This window comes from Thamnophis sirtalis, unplaced genomic scaffold, assembly GCF_051295495.1.
Source record: "Thamnophis sirtalis isolate CommonGarterSnake01/CBP01778 unplaced genomic scaffold, rThaSir2_p1.2 scaffold_6, whole genome shotgun sequence".
NCBI classification, from domain to species: domain Eukaryota; kingdom Metazoa; phylum Chordata; class Lepidosauria; order Squamata; family Natricidae; genus Thamnophis; species Thamnophis sirtalis.
Genome location: NW_028261386.1, coordinates 13764083 through 13779683, shown reverse-complemented (window position 1 = coordinate 13779683; position 15601 = coordinate 13764083). Strand labels below are relative to the sequence as shown.

General features: G+C 42.7%; 1 protein-coding gene across 1 annotated transcript in view; it reads right to left on the bottom strand.

The window, feature by feature from the left end:
- LOC106542536 (ras GTPase-activating protein 4) overlaps positions 1-15601 on the bottom strand; it is a 99484-nt gene that overhangs the window by 31530 nt on the left and 52353 nt on the right. The window contains exons 5-7 of the mRNA XM_087717226.1: positions 9219-9348; positions 3150-3231; positions 377-511 (exon numbers count right to left, since the gene is read on the bottom strand). Coding sequence (XP_087573352.1) covers positions 377-511; positions 3150-3231; positions 9219-9348 — 347 coding nt within the window. The remainder of the gene's footprint in view (positions 1-376; positions 512-3149; positions 3232-9218; positions 9349-15601) is intronic.

Sequence of the window (15601 nt, the reverse complement as noted above, 5' to 3'; positions counted from 1 at the left end):
TTTTTAATATTAAGAATAAAGAATATTTTAATCAGGGGAAGGGGGTTCCTTCCTACAGTAGTAAGAAAAAAAGAAGTGAAAAAACAAAGAAACAAACATCAGCATCATCGAGAAGCCCACTATGTTCGAGGCAATACAAGCACCCAAGACCTTGATGATTTCAACTGCAGCCATGTTTAATTTTCAGGCCTTCGTATCCCATGTCTTAGTCACAAGAATTTGCAAGCAGCTACTTCAGGTTATTGCTCTCCCCCGGGGTTCTCAAGTTAGAGTTTCTAAATATAGCAAAAACAGGACAGTCTTTCAACAGAGCCGACTCCTCGCTCCTCAGATGTGCTAACACCTGCCTTCAGCGTGCCCTTCTTTTTCAACTCACCTTCCCCAAAAAATCATTCCTGCTGACAAGATCCCAATCCCAGACTTCAACAATACACAGGTTTTCTGCGGCTGACTCATCCAGGTCAAACTCAAAGGTCTCATTCCATTTGGGGTAGCAAGATTTTTTGATCACCTGAAGAAAGAAATCGGAAGACAATTCCATTGTACAGGTAGTCCTCAACGTATGGGCACAATTGAGCTCAACATTTCTGTTGCTGTTGTGGCCTAGCAGATTCGGACAGTGAGGAGGTTGGGGAGGAACATGGGCCAGTCCTAGAGCCTGGGGAAGACTCTGACAAGTGCTCTGCGTCAGAGGAAGAGATGGGGCCAGGGCCGTCTGACAGTTACCAGCTGCCTTTGGAGTCAGACATCAGTGAGGCAGACGAAGAGCTGGAGCCTGTTCCCAGTGTGCCCATGCACAGAGTTGCCAGACGAAGGGAACAGCTAAGGAATAAGGGTCTACTTGGGAGTAAGGCAACAAGTGGACAGTGAAAGGCCCCTCCCATAGGGAATAAAAGAGGAGCGAAAGGGGAGGGATGTTTACAGGAAACAATTAGTTCATTCCTGCATTCTTGCCAAGCATTGCAGCATCTGAAAGATATCGGCCTGGCTGTTCTCAAAGCCTGATAAAGGTCAGTAATTGTGAACTATCTTGAAAGACTATGGGAGAGGAAAGATTTTGCTGGAGAGGAATTCACTGTGCATTAAATAAAAAAGGGTTATCAGGACGAACACTCGGCTTCGTGCTGCTGGAGAAGCCTAGGTCAGAACAGTTGCTAAGTTGGATTCGTTTAACAATCACTCTAAAAATTGTTGTAAAATTGAGTCTGACTCAAAATATGACCACAACGATTTATGTACAATGGTTGTAAGACGAGGGCAAAAGTGGGTTGTTGCTGGTTTGCACCGGTTCGGGCGAACTGGTAGTGGTATTTTGGCCTGGGTCACCCGAACAGGCAGCGAAGTTCTGGTGACCCAGGCCAAAACCAGAACCATTTTGCCCTAAGTCGCAACAAACCGTTGCTTCTGGTTCATGCGAAGCGAACCGGAAGCAACGCCAGCAGCAACCCACCCCTGGTCGAGGGCTATTTGTAGTAATGGAAGCTATAACAGAAACTCTTTTTTAATGATCCAGCTAGGCACACAGAACCCTTGGCCAGTCACATCTGTCTGTCTGTCTGTCTGTCTGTCTGTCTGTCTGTCAGTCTTTCTTTCTGTCTGTCTGTCTGTCTGTCTCTATCTATCTATCTATCTATCTATCTATCTATCTATCTATCTATCTATCTATCTATCTTCCATTCGTCTGTCTGTCTGTCCGTCCGTCTGTCCATCCATCAATCCATCCATCCATCGATCCATCCATCTATCTTCCGTCCGTCCATCTACAGTATCTATCTATCTATCTATCTATCTATCTATCTATCTATCTATCTATCTATCTATCTATCTATCATCTATCTATCTATCTATCTATCTATCTATCTATCTTCCATTCGTTTGTCTGTCCGTCCATCCATCCATCCATCCATCGATCCATCCATCCATCTTCCGTCCATCCGTCTATCTACAGTATCTATCTATCTATCTATCTATCTATCTATCTGTCTGTCTGTCTGTCTGTCTGTCTGTCTATCTTCCATCCGTCCGTTCGTCCATCCATTTATCTACTCTATCTATCTATCTATCTATCTATCTATCTATCTATCTATCTATCTATCTATCTATCTATCTATCTATCTATCTATCTATCTATCTATCTATCTTTCTATCTATCTATCTATCTATCTATCTATCTATCTATCTATCTATCTATCTATCTATCTATCTATCTATCTATCTATCCTATCTTCCATTCGTCTGTCTGTCCGTTCATCCAACCATTTATCCCATCTATCTATCTATCTATCTATCTATCTATCTATCTATCTATCTATCTATCTATCTATCTATCTATCTATCTATCTATCTATCCATCCATCCATCCATCCATCCATCCTTCTATCTATCTTCCATCCGCGTCCGTCTGTCCGTTCATCCATCCATTTATCCTGTCTGTCTGTCTGTCTGTCTGTCTGTCTGTCTGTCTGTCTGTCTGTCTGTCTATCTATCTATCTATCCATCCATCCATCCATCTATCCTATCTTCCATTCGTCCGTCTGTCCGTTCATCCATCCATTTATCCCATCTCTCTCTCTCTCTCTCTCTCTCTCTCTCTCTCTCTCTCTCTCTCTCTCTCTCTCTCTCTCTCTCCCTACTTACCTACCTACCTACCTACCTACCTACCTACCTACCTACCTACCTGTGTTTATGGCTGGCTAAGGGTTCTGTATATTATATATGGGGTTTTTTCCAGTTCAGCAAGCCAAATATCCCCTGTTTGTTAAACCCAGACTGGGGATTATGGGATTGAAAACTGTATGTATTTTATCAAAGTGTTTCTTTTTTCAAAAAAAAACACCCTTTTTTTGCGCTTTGCTTTTACTTAATTTTCAATTTAAGTTGTCTTAAGTCTTTCCAACTGTCAGTCTTATAGATCTAATGATAAATCTGTGGAGGGAAAAGGTCATAAAATCAGGCATGACTCACTTAACAGTTGCCTTGTTTAGCAACATAAATTCTGGTCCCAATTGTGGTTGTAAGTCAAGCACCGCCTGTAATGTATGGGGCATTCATAAATTGTAAACCAAAGTTGGATAGACAAAAGTAATCAACTACAATTTCAAAAATTAGTGGCATCTCTTCTTCTTCTTCTCCCCACAACCTCAACTCACCGAAGTCTCTTGAATCTTGCTATTATAGCGGACTCTGACAAAAGGATCAGAAGCTCCATTCCGATCTTTCCGAGCCAAATCCCTTGAAAGAAAGAGGAGAAGGAAGGTTACAGATGCTGATGGTGCCATTTGCATAAATACAAGGGAAAAAACAAGTTTAACTCTCAAAAAACTAAAGTCCACCATATACACTTGGCACACCTTTGAATACAAGGTGGAAATTGTGTCCGGTTCTGGGACACTGCCTGGACAAGTCCCTGCAGTTTTCTTGCAAGGTTTTTCAGAAGTGGTTTGCCATGGCCACATTCCTAGGGCTGAGAGTAAGATGGCTTTGTGTGTAAGGCAGAACTAGAACTCCCAATGTCCTGGTTTCGAATCTGATGCCTTAAGCAGGGGGTGGGCTGCTGGGAGTTCACATGGGTTCAGCAATTCTGCCCAGTTCGGCAAACCCCCAAATGTCACTCCTGGCTGGCCCCTCCCACCCTAGGAGTCCCCACGTGGCCCATTCATCATGCCAGGTAAGTGCATGGCCCCACGGAGGCTCGGGGAGGTGGGGAAATGGGCCTACCAGAGGTTCTGGAAGTCCGGAGGGCCTCCAAAGCCCAGGGAGAGCAATTTTTGTCCTCCCGGAGCCTCAAGGAAAACCTCTGGAGCCTGGGGAGGGAGAAAAACTCTCCCCGCTCCCCGTGGTGCAGGAGGCCGACTAGGCCACGCCCACCATGGCCACGCCTACCCAGCAACAGGGCAGCGAACCTGTTGCTGCAATTTTTGAAGCCCACCCCTGACTCCAGCAAATTAGCTCTCTCAACCCTGCAGCACCCAAATATTACTACAGCTCTATAAATCCTTAGTAAGACCACGCCTGGAAAAGTGCATCCAGTTTTATTCACCACATTACAAAAAAGATGTTGAGATGTTGGAAAGAGTACAGAGAAGATCAACTAAAATGATTAAAGGCCTGGAGATTAAAACATATGAAGAACGGTTGCAGGATTTGGGTTTGGCTGTTCTAGAGAAAAAAAAGGACTGGGTATGGTGTGTGTGTGTGTGTGTGTGTGTGTGTGTGTGTGTGTGTGTGTGTGTGTGTCAGGGGTGGGTTTCAACCGGTTCGCGGCGGTCCCTGCGAACCGGTTGGTCGCCGAACCCGGAAGTAAGTAACTTCCAGGAACGGCGAAGGGCGCGCCCGCCCGCCCGCGGTCCTTACCCGGTTTTGACAAGTTCTGCGCTTCCACGCATGCGCAGGACGCATACAGCACCTGCGCGATCGTCCAGGAGCAGCTGGAGCATCGCGCAGACGCTAGTACGCATGCGTGCACCGCGCACGTGCACGCCGCCGGCCTTGTTCCAACCGAACCGGTTGGAACGGGGCGAGAAACCCACCCCTGGTGTGTGTGTATGACAAAGGATAGTAGTGTTCCAGTATTTGAGAGGCTGCTACAAAGAGGAGGGTCAACTTATTCTCCAAAGCACCAGAAGACAGGGCAAGAAACAATGGATGGAAACTAACCAAGGAGAGAAGCAACCTGGAATTAAGGAGAAACTTTCTAACTGTGAGGACAATTAACCAGTGGAACAGCTTTCCTTCAGAAGTTGCAGGTGCTTCATCCCTGATGTTTTAAAGAAAAGACTGTTCAGCTCCCTATCTGAAACGATGCAAGGCTTGAGCAGGGGGTTGAGCTAGAAGACCTCCCAGGCCCCTTCCAACTCTATTCTGATTAAGATCAAATTGGTGCTCTTCCATCTGCAGACTCTTGTATACTGCCAAGAAAACACAGCCACTCCTGAAGGATACAGGGCATCCAAGGGCAAGTCAGTCTTTTAGAGAATTCTTATACCGATAACTCCATTCAGATAAGTAACAATCTGCCTCCTTTGGGAATCAATTCTTTAGTCTTCTGAACTCTTTTGTTTCGTTTGCTGTACAAAATGGCATTTTCCTGATTTCCAGGATGCCCCTCTAGGTCTCAACCCTTGAAAGTTTGCAAGTGTTCAGACATACTCCATTTGGTTTTAACTTGCCCATTCCATCTTTTAATTGCATGATGTTTTTTTTTCTGACTCCAATTAAAAGGTAAAGGTGCCTCCCAAATAGTTGACTGGTGGAATTAGGTATAATGGAAAACAGTGATATATAAATATAAATGGTTGGTGAAAAAAAAACCTTTTCTTTCACATGGGGATTATATAAAGGTATACTGTTATCAAATAGATAATCAAGAATGTAAGGGAACTATGATTTATTGGGGAAAAATAATAATACTAATCGTAATTGAATATATATACTGTACAATGAAAGTGAGGTATTTAGTTATACTGGATGAAAAATCTGTGATGGTAAATGTTATTCGAGAATATGGATGTTAAAACACCTATAACCAAACGACATGCTGTATGTGATGATGCTTTTCTTTTTGTTTTGTTTTTTGTTGTTGTTTTATTTTGTTCTTTTTGTGTATGTGTTGTCTGTGTAATAAAAATAAAAACTTATTTAAAAAAAAGGTAAAGGTGTTAGTCGTTCACGACTCTAGGGGGCAGTGCTCATCTCCGTTTCAAAGCCGAAGAGACAGCACTGTCGGAAGACGTCTCCATGGTCATGTGGCCGGCATGAGTAAATGCCAAAGGCGCACGGAACGCTGTTACCTTCCCACCAAAGGTGGTTCCTATTTTTCTACTTGCATTTTTACATGCTTTGGAACAGCTAGGTTGGCAGAAGCTGGGACAAGTAACAGGAGCTCACTCCGTTACATGGCGCTAGGGATTCGAACGGCCAAACTGCTGACCTTCTGATTGACAAAGCTCAGTGTCTTAGCCACTGAGCCACCGGTCCCTGGCTCTAATTACATAGGTTTATAAAACAGGAAGATGGCCTGGGAATCCTGGAGACCCATAGTACTTGGTCGATAAAGAAAGAGGAATTATGAAGTTCGTATGATTTAGAAGAATGCAACACAAATGAACAACGGTAAAATCCTCAATAAAGGCACAAGACCTTCTGCTCCAGTGTGGTCGTCCCCCCCCCCCCGAACCCCTTTTGTGATTCCCATCAAGAAGCCTTTAAAAAATAATGATCAAATGCATCCTGTAAGGAGGCTGCTCACCCTCCCTTTCTTCTTTCTCGCTCACCCCTTCCTGATGATACTCTGTAATGTTCAAAACAGAAAATCACTACTCACAGAGGCGGCTTGTAATTTCAAAGTGATTTCCTTCAATTACAGACTGGGGTTTTATTTTAATGAAAAAATATAGGATGCTTGTATCCAGCAGTGACCTGATAGATTCCAAGGCTCACGAAAAGAAAGGAAATGGAAAAGTTCACAGTTCTCTGATTCATGTTGCCAGATCCTTTGCTTTCAGAAAGCAAGGGAAGAAATATATATTCCCCCCCCGCCGCAGTAAAACTCATCTTTTGCTCCAATTTTAGCCTATTAAAACAGTCTGCTTTGTTATGGTAAAGGTAAAGGTTCCCCTCGCACATATGTGCTAGTCGTTCCCGACTCTAGGGGGCAGTGCTTTTCTCCGTTTCAAAGCCAAAGAACCAGTACTGTCTGAAGACGTCTCCGTGGTCATGTCGGTGGCATGACTAAATGCCAAAGGCGCATGGAACACTGTTACCTTCCCACCAAAGGAGGTCCCTATTTTTCTACTTGCATTTTTACGTGCTTTCAAACTGCCAGGTTGGCAGAAGCTGGGACAAGTAACGGGAGCTCACTCGATTATACAGCGCTAGGGATTCGAACTGCTGAACTGCTGACCTTTCTGATTGACAAGCTTATATTACATTTCTTTGGTCATGGCAGAAGCCTGTCACAAAACACTCAGAACTCCAGGATTTCTTCCAGATATGTGGACCAATTCTCCAAATTCTCAGCAATGGCCATTTTGGAATTTAACAAAACAGAATAACAGAGGTGGAAGGGACCTTGGAGGTCTTCCAGTCCAACTCTCTGTTCAACCAGGAGACCCTATCCCATTCCAGACCAATGGCTAGCCAATCTTTTCTTAAAAATCTGCAATGGTGGAAAGCAATGTAGTTAGAAGACAGCAGACTGGGAGAGATTGGCTTAGACCAGGGGTATCAAACTCACTTCGTCATGGTGGCATCACGTGATGTATTGTGAGGGGGCTGGACTAGAAGACCTCCAAGGTCCATTCCATTCCATTCTATTCTATTCTATTCTATGTTGCTAGGCACAGTTTCTTACTATCAATCTCCTTTTATTGAGGTTAGGGCACGTAGAACAAGGGAGCTACACCAGCTCAGAATGTTCCCAGACAGGAAAGGTTTGGTCGAGTCTCTAAAGCTAGTTGGAAGTTTAAGACCTGAAAACAACAGGACATGTGGAAATCACAGTGACTTCTAAGATTAAGAAATTCTGGCAGCAGAATTCCTGTAAAATAAGTCTAGTAAATGTAAACAATCCGCTGTTTTGTATTCCAGGACATGACATGAAGGAAAATGAGGTGGTGATCTTGCTAATGCTAACAGGATTAGGTTTGATTTTGTACATCCCCCATAATGAAGGAAGAAAAAAAAAGGAAACTAAAAGGAAGAACACTCAAAGGCCTCAGTAACAGGGTCAAGCTGAAATATTTCCCTAATTTTGCAATTTTCAAGAATACTAGAATTTATTTTAAGATTTTTTTTAGGTTAGATAATGTTCCCATTTCTCTTTGGGTTTTCCTTTCCTTTTCAAACTTTAAACCTAGTTTAAATAATGTATGTACCATGGGGGATGTCTTGGCCTTCTTCCAGAATTTAACAAAAATCTATTCTGGCCTCCATCTCTAGGGTTTTCTGGTGGTCTTCTACACCACTACTAACTACTTTGCCTCTCGCGTATTGAAGACCAGCCAAAATTAATCAGGTATTGCTTGTAATGTGGAGTTAAATGGTTTTAAAAATAGGAAGAAACATACAGTTCAATCAGCAATTGGCCATGAGCTCTGCTAAGATGGCAAGAATAGTCAACATTCCAGAAGATAGGCTTAAGATACAGAAGGATCTTGACAGACTTGAACATTGGGCACTATCTAACAAAATGAAATTCAATGGTGAAAAAAGTAAGGTTTTACATTTAGGCTTTTCAATACACAGCCGTTTCCTCACTTTCTTCTACTTACCAGTCTGCATGTGTGATGTTGAGAACTGAAAATGTGCAACCTGTCTGGCCGGTGTTGACATATAGTAAGATTTTCCTTGGATGATCTCAAGGTAGAAAAACAAAATGCCCAGGTACAGTATATATGGTACCTTGCGCAATAATAGTAACTGTGAGAGGGATCTTGGAGTCCTAGTGGACAACCATTTAAATATGAGCCAGCAGTGTGCAGCAGCTGCCAAAAAAGCCAACACAGTTCTAGACTGTATAAACAGAGGGATAGAATTGAGATCATGTAAACTGTTAATACCACTTTATAATGCCTTGGTAAGGCCACGCTTGGAATACTGCATTCAGTTTTGGTCGCCACAATGTAAAAAAGATGTGGAGATTCCAGAAAGAGTGCAGAGAAGAGCAACAAAGATGATTAGCGGACCGGAGGCTAAAAGATATGAAGAACGGTTGCAGGAACTGGGTCTGTCTAGTTTAATGAAAAGAAGGGCTAGGGGAGACAAGATAGCAGTGTTCCAATATCTCAGGGGCTGCCACAAAGAAGAGGGAGTCCAGATATTCTCCAAAGCACCTGAAGGCAGGACAAGAACAACGGGTGGAAACTAATCAAGGAGAGAAGCAACTTAGAACTAAGGAGAAATTTCCTGACAGTTAGAAAAATTAATCAGTGGAACAACTTGCCTCCAGAAGTTGTGAATGCTCCAACACTGGAAGTCTTTAAGAAGATGTTGGAGAGCCATTTGTCTGAACCGATGTAGGGTTTCCTGCCTAAGCAGGGGGTTGGACTAGAAGACCTCCAAGATCCCTTCCAACTCTGTTATTCTATTCTACTGGAGTTACTTGAAGTTTTGGCCTCATCTTCTTTTCCCTCCTTCCTCTGCTTTCCCCAATGAGTGAAACATTCTCAGTACTGTCTCCTTGCAAGACCCTCCTTTCTTTCCTGGGGCCCCATTTTTACCTGGCATCGAACACCACGCAGCGCAACTTCCTTGCAGCACCGTTGCCGATGATCTCGATCTGCAGGTGGATTTCTCCTTGCACTTCCTCATCAGGGTCTATTTCCGTGAGATTCAACCAACCACTGTAGCCTAAAAACAGGAGCATGCAGAGAAGGGTGGGGGGGACCATGAGAACAATAGCAGAGTCTACCTTGCAGGGACGGTGCAAGGCGAGACCTCAAGAAGATTGTCAAACACTTTCTTGACATTTCATTCCCACCTCATGATTATCTTCTGTTCTGTTAAAAGTTTGGTGCTGCCTTTGCTTCTGCAGTTCAAGACAGCATTCATTTATTCCCTGCCATGGTTATATATCCCACTGCAATCTGTGAGGTAGAATTTTTGAAATAGAAAGTTCCTCCGGGAAAGTTCCCGGCTTATCGTCTGATTTACACCAGGGGTGGGCTTCAAAAATTGTAACAAAGTTCTCTGGCGGGTTGCTGGGTGGGTGTGGCTATGGTGGGCATGGCCTAATCGGCCTCCGGCACCACGGCTGGAGGGGGGGGAGCATTTTTGCCCTCCCTAGGTTCCGGAGGCTTTCTTCAAGCCTCCGGGAAGGCGAAAACAGCCTCCCCAGGCTCTGGAGGCTGGAAAGGGGCCTCTTTCTGGCCTTCCTGAACTTCAAGTAGGCCCGTTTTTCTCCCTGCTCAAGCCTCTGTGCGTGCCCAGCACTTAACTGTGTCCTAAACGGGCTGCGTGGAGACTTCTGCGAGGGGAGGGATGGGCTGAGCCAGCCAGGAGTGGGATTTGGGGGTTCTCCGAACGGCATAGAATCTTAGGTAGAGGCTCTCCCGAACCCCTGCGAACACCCAGCAGCCCACTCCTGGTATACACACACTGCACAAAGTTGTTGTGTGTTGATTAATTTTGAGTTGATGAATAAGCCACGATACGTTTGCACAAAATAGTAGCCTAACCCACTATGGCATATAACAACAAAGGTTGGATTTACTCAACAGAATAAGCGGTGGCATTACTACTACTACTACTGTACTACTACTCCATTTGTGTTGGAAGCACCTACAAGGTGCTTCAGGGTTGAAAGGATTAACAAAGGAGAATATCTGTAGCTCAGGGTTGAAATGAGGGGTCCTTGGTTCTCTCTAGGCTTATTGTTTTCTTGCAGCTGTCTCATTACAAAACTAGCTAACATCATCAGAGCATGGATGATGTTACCTAGTTAGGGTAATGAAACGTCTGCAAGAAAACAACAAGCCTAGAGAGAACCAAGGACCCCTCGTTGAAAGGTGTAGCCAGTGACATCACCATTGCCCAGGGGACTCCCAAGGGGGTCACTTTTATGTTATTTTCCCACCAAAATGGTACCTATTTATCTACTTACATTTACATGCTTTTAAACTGCTAGGTGAGGTAGCAGAAGCTGCAGCAAGTAATGGGAGCTAATTCCATCACATGGCTCGCTCTTGGGTTTTGAACTGCTGATCTGTGGATGGTCTTTTGACGTGAGCCACCACAACCACAACACTGGTTCAGAGCAGGGGTGTCAAACTCGTGGCCCGCAGGCCAGATGCGTCACATGCTGGGCGTGCCCATCCCAGTTTAGTGAAGAGGAGGAAAGTTTTGATATGTCACGACAACATGACGCCCAGTGGTGAAATTCAATTTTTTTTACTACTGTTTCTGTGGGGTGGCTTGGTGGGTGTGGCAGGGAAAGGATACTGCAAAATCTCCAATCCCATCCCACTCAAGAGGAAGGCTACTGCAAAATCTCATTCCCACCCCACTCCGGAGGAAGGATACTGCAAAATCTCCATTCCCACCCCACTCCGGGGGAAGGCTACTGCAAAATCTCCATTCCCACCCCATTCCGGGGGAAGGATACTATAAAATCTCCATTCCCACCCCACTCCAGGGGAAGGATACTGCAAAATCTCCATTCCCACCCCACTCCGGGGGAAGGATACTACAAAATCTCCATTCCCACCCCACTCCGGGGGAAGGATACTACAAAATCTTGACTTACAACCATTCATTTAGTGACCATTTGAAGTTACAATGGCACTGGAAAATGTGACTTATATCCAGTGGTGGGATGCAACTGGTTTTACAACCGGTTTGGTGAGTGCACACTTTGCGGGGGGCTGGACTAGAAGACCTCCAAGGTCCCTTCCACCTCTGTTATTCTATTCTATATGATCAAATTGGTGAGTCTTTCTGAGTTCCTAGCGGTCCTTTTCCACTCTGCTTAGGGGATGAAAATGGTTGATTCTTTATTTAAAACATCTGTATCCAGTCTTAATGAAACTGAATCTTGTTCAGTGCTGTGAACCTTCTTCTAATAGCAGCCAGTGACATTGTGCAGCAGCCATTTACGCTGAATTGTATCTCGCCTTGTGGCTCGTTTATTAGCGAAAAACCCCAAACCAACAGCTGCGTTCTCCCAATGTGCTTCGCCTGGTTACTGAAGTGACTCATTTTCTGGATGATAAAGTAAACCATAAACTGAAAACAAAACACAAGGAGGGTTTGCAAAACACATTAAACCAAGTGCACACATACACGCACAAACACATCTAGCTAAAGTTTAAAGCCGTAGCCTGCCAGGTCTCTTGTTAACTTACTTAACGGTGTTGTTTGAAAACAGAGACTGCGTGTCCTCAGTTGTTCCCTATTCTAATCCCACGTACACTAGATGGAAGTTGGGGTTACAAAAGGAAGAATGCTTACTCTCTTTTCTTGAAAAGGGGGATTAAGCACATGAGGGCAGAAGCAATGGGTGGAAACTAATCAAGAAGAGAAGCAACCTAGAATTTAAGGAGAAATTTCTAGACAGTTAGAACAATTACTCAGAGGAGCAACTTGTCTCCAGAAGTTGTAAATGCTCCAACAATGGAGGTTTTTAAGAAGAGATTGGATAACCATTTTTCTGAAATGGTATAGGATATCCTGCCTAAGCAGGGGGTTGGACTAGAAGACCTCCAAGGTCCTTTACTATTCTATTGTTATTCTATTCTATTCTAAGAGCCGAGGTGGCGCAGTGGTTAAATGCAGCACTGCAGGCTACTGCTAGATCAGCAGTTCAGCGGTTCAAATCTCACCGGCTCAGGGTTGACTCAGCCTTCCATCCTTCCGAGGTGGGTAAAATGAGGACCCAGATTGTTGGGGGCAATATGCTGACTCTCTGTAAACCGCTTAGAGAGGCCTGAAAGGCCTATGAAGCGGTATATAAGTCTACTGCTATTGCTATTGCTATTGCTATTGCTAATTCTATTCTAATTCTAGCAACATACCCAGAGGTGATATTCAGCTGGTTCAGACCAGTTCCCCCGAACCGGTAGCGATAATCGTGGATGGGCCTGCCCACCCGCCCCAGCTCTATGCCGCCCTATTTAGACACTCTTTTGAGGCCAGGTGCATGCACGGAAGGCGCATGCACAAGCAAAGGGCATACGCGGAAGGCCGGGCGCATATGTGGAAGGGGTACGTGAGCCTGCAAAGTGAGCGTGTGTGCAGCGAACCCATGGTAACAAAATGTGAAACCCACCACTGAACATTACCTCCCTAAAACTATCTTAGGCATGAAGCCAGCAGGGTGATTTTGAGCCAGTCCCTCCCTCTCAGCCCTAGGAAGAAGGCTCTTCCAAATAATGTTGCTAAAAATTCAACAAGGACTGGTCCAGGGAGTCACCAAATGTTAAGACACACCAAGGCACACTTAAAAAAAAAAATACACCTGAGCTGACAAAATCCACTGCACGGTTAGAGCACGGGTTGATCCCAAGCTGGTCAACCTGCTTTGTCATTTTTTTCCCAATAGAGACTTGAACTGGAAGACGATAATTTCTTTTTTTTTAATTAAAAGTTTTTTTTATTTTTAATTTTCAAAACAAACACAACACATAAAATCTTCCTTTTTTACACACTGTAGAAAGTGTATCAGTTGGTTACAAAAGACTTTCGTGCATCTCTTCCACAGCAATCAAGCATAATTCATATTAACTCAAGTATTTTAACTCAGATATTTATACATGTTACCGTCATCACACCTCCATTTTCATTTGACTATAGTTGTTTAAACGTCCTTCATCATAAAATATACCAAGATTTAATACATAACCACATACTGGCATTTCACTTACTATTTCTAAAATCCTCCAATGACACTAAATCCTTATGTCCCATTCTAGCTAAACATCCATAATATTTAATAACAAAGTTTTCTATCCTTCTTTCCAAATCACTGTTTACAATCTCATTTCCTTATGTTGTACCCATACATATATATACGCTATTATCATTATCCCTCCTTTATTTGACTATATCCTGCATCATATCATTTTCCCCCTACTAATAAAGACTTAACTGAATCTAACTTAATTCTTTTTTTATTATTATTAACCTTTATCTATAATCCAAAACGGTTTCTAATATTCCTTTCATGGGTACCATTCAATATTCATATCCAGTTATCACTTATCATAACACTACACATTGTATACATTATTATCATTAGCAATTATTTATTTAACTATATCTATTATCACTAAATTTAGCTAGTTTTAAATTATACTCTTCCATCTATCAACCTGTATCTTTCCAGTAACAAAACAGTGTCATATCTTCTGCCATTTGTGGCATCAGTCCTCTAATCATCTCCTTAATCAACTTTGTATGGACTCCTCTTAGAAACTCTTTGCTTATAAAATCTCTCATGTAATTTCGATGCCCTTCTTCTGTTTCTTAATCAGCTTATCTTTGATTATTGGTGGTGTTATCAAAACTATTGCTAATAAGATTTCTCTCTTTAAATCCATAAATTCTTTTATTTTTTCCTCATCTGTATCTTCCCATCTGGGGTAGGTTTCCCCTCCATTTAATTCCTCTTTCAGTAATCCACTCTTTCTGTTTTCAGAAACAAACCAATCACCATAAATATCAGCAATTTTAATTTCTTCATTTTCCTCTTCAATTTTTTGGACTTTAACAGCCACTTTTTCCATTTGATGAACATCTTCAATATCTCCGTCATATTTTACTGTTAGATGCACTAGGTAATCCAACTTCTTCTCTATCCTCTCACTTGTATTTGATCATTTCTGTATTTCTGAAAGTATCTTTTGCAGATTTAAAACTTCTTTCTGGTGTTGAAATTGCACCATGATTTCCAGCTGACAAACACTGCTGCTCTAGCTTAGAAGGTTTTAACAGAATTAAGCATCACAATAACATTTCACCTTTCTCTGGTTAAAAATCTACTTCAAAGGAACATCTGTGTGCTTTTCTTCTTCTTTTTATCACTCTCTATAAACAAGCTGTGAGTCCTTGAAGTGCCAAGCCAGGCTAATCAGTGAAAAAAGTATGTCGTTTCCAATACACAAACTTCTAGCCTCTGAGTAGCAGTGTTACAATATTACAATGTTACCATTTCTTTGTTTCTTTTTGTATCTTTTTGTATTTCAAGTTTTAAAAAAGGTCTGATTCTTAAATAAGTTAGAAAAACACCCAAAGTACTGAAAGAGGAGAGTTTTAGTCCATAGATTACAGACAATAGTCAAAGAAAAAAAATAGAAGAAGGAAACCTAATCCGTTTGTTTTAAAAGATTTGCATAAATTCCATCCGTAAAAATAGCATTTAAAAAGTAAGATAACCCACTGTTCAAAACCAGTCCAAATTTAATTCCGCTGCTTATTTCTTCTGTTCTCCAATTTAAATTAATTTTAATTTTTTTTTATAGGCAGTCACTTTTAAAACAGTAAAAATTCCTCACCAGCTGAAAACACTTTCTCTTTCCAAAACTCTTTCTGCTCTGGAGCCGCCCCGACTTCATCAGCCATTTGGCTGGATTTTTTGTCACTGGCTTGAAGAACTTCTCTTGGATCAGCTTCTCTTGGACTTTGCGATGTCCCTGTGATCAGCAAGATGTATTCTTCCTGTTCACCATCTCTGCGGGATGGTTTAGGTCCGTTTGGACCACCCAGAGACAAAAGTATCGACTGCGATCTCAGAGCATTGAGATCGCACATCGTGTAATTGAGACTTCGGCTCCTCCGCTCTGCTGGAAGACAAGAATTTCTATGCTCTTTTTTAGCCTTAAAAGAGCTTTCAAATTCAGCCCCAGCAACTGCAGAGAGAGAATTTCTTCCTGCCCCCATCTCAAGGATGAGTCAATTTGTTTCCAATAGATCCCCCCAGATTTTTAAGTAAGTATCTCACGTTCTCTGTCTAGCATGGAAATTAGAAAAGAACCAAAATAAAATAAAATATTCTGTGCACAAAAAGAAGGAATCCTGCTTTAAAAAGGCCTTCCCTTCTCTGCTATGGTCCAGAGGTGGTATTCAGCCAGTTTGGACATGTTTGGGTGAACCGGTAGTGGAAATTTTG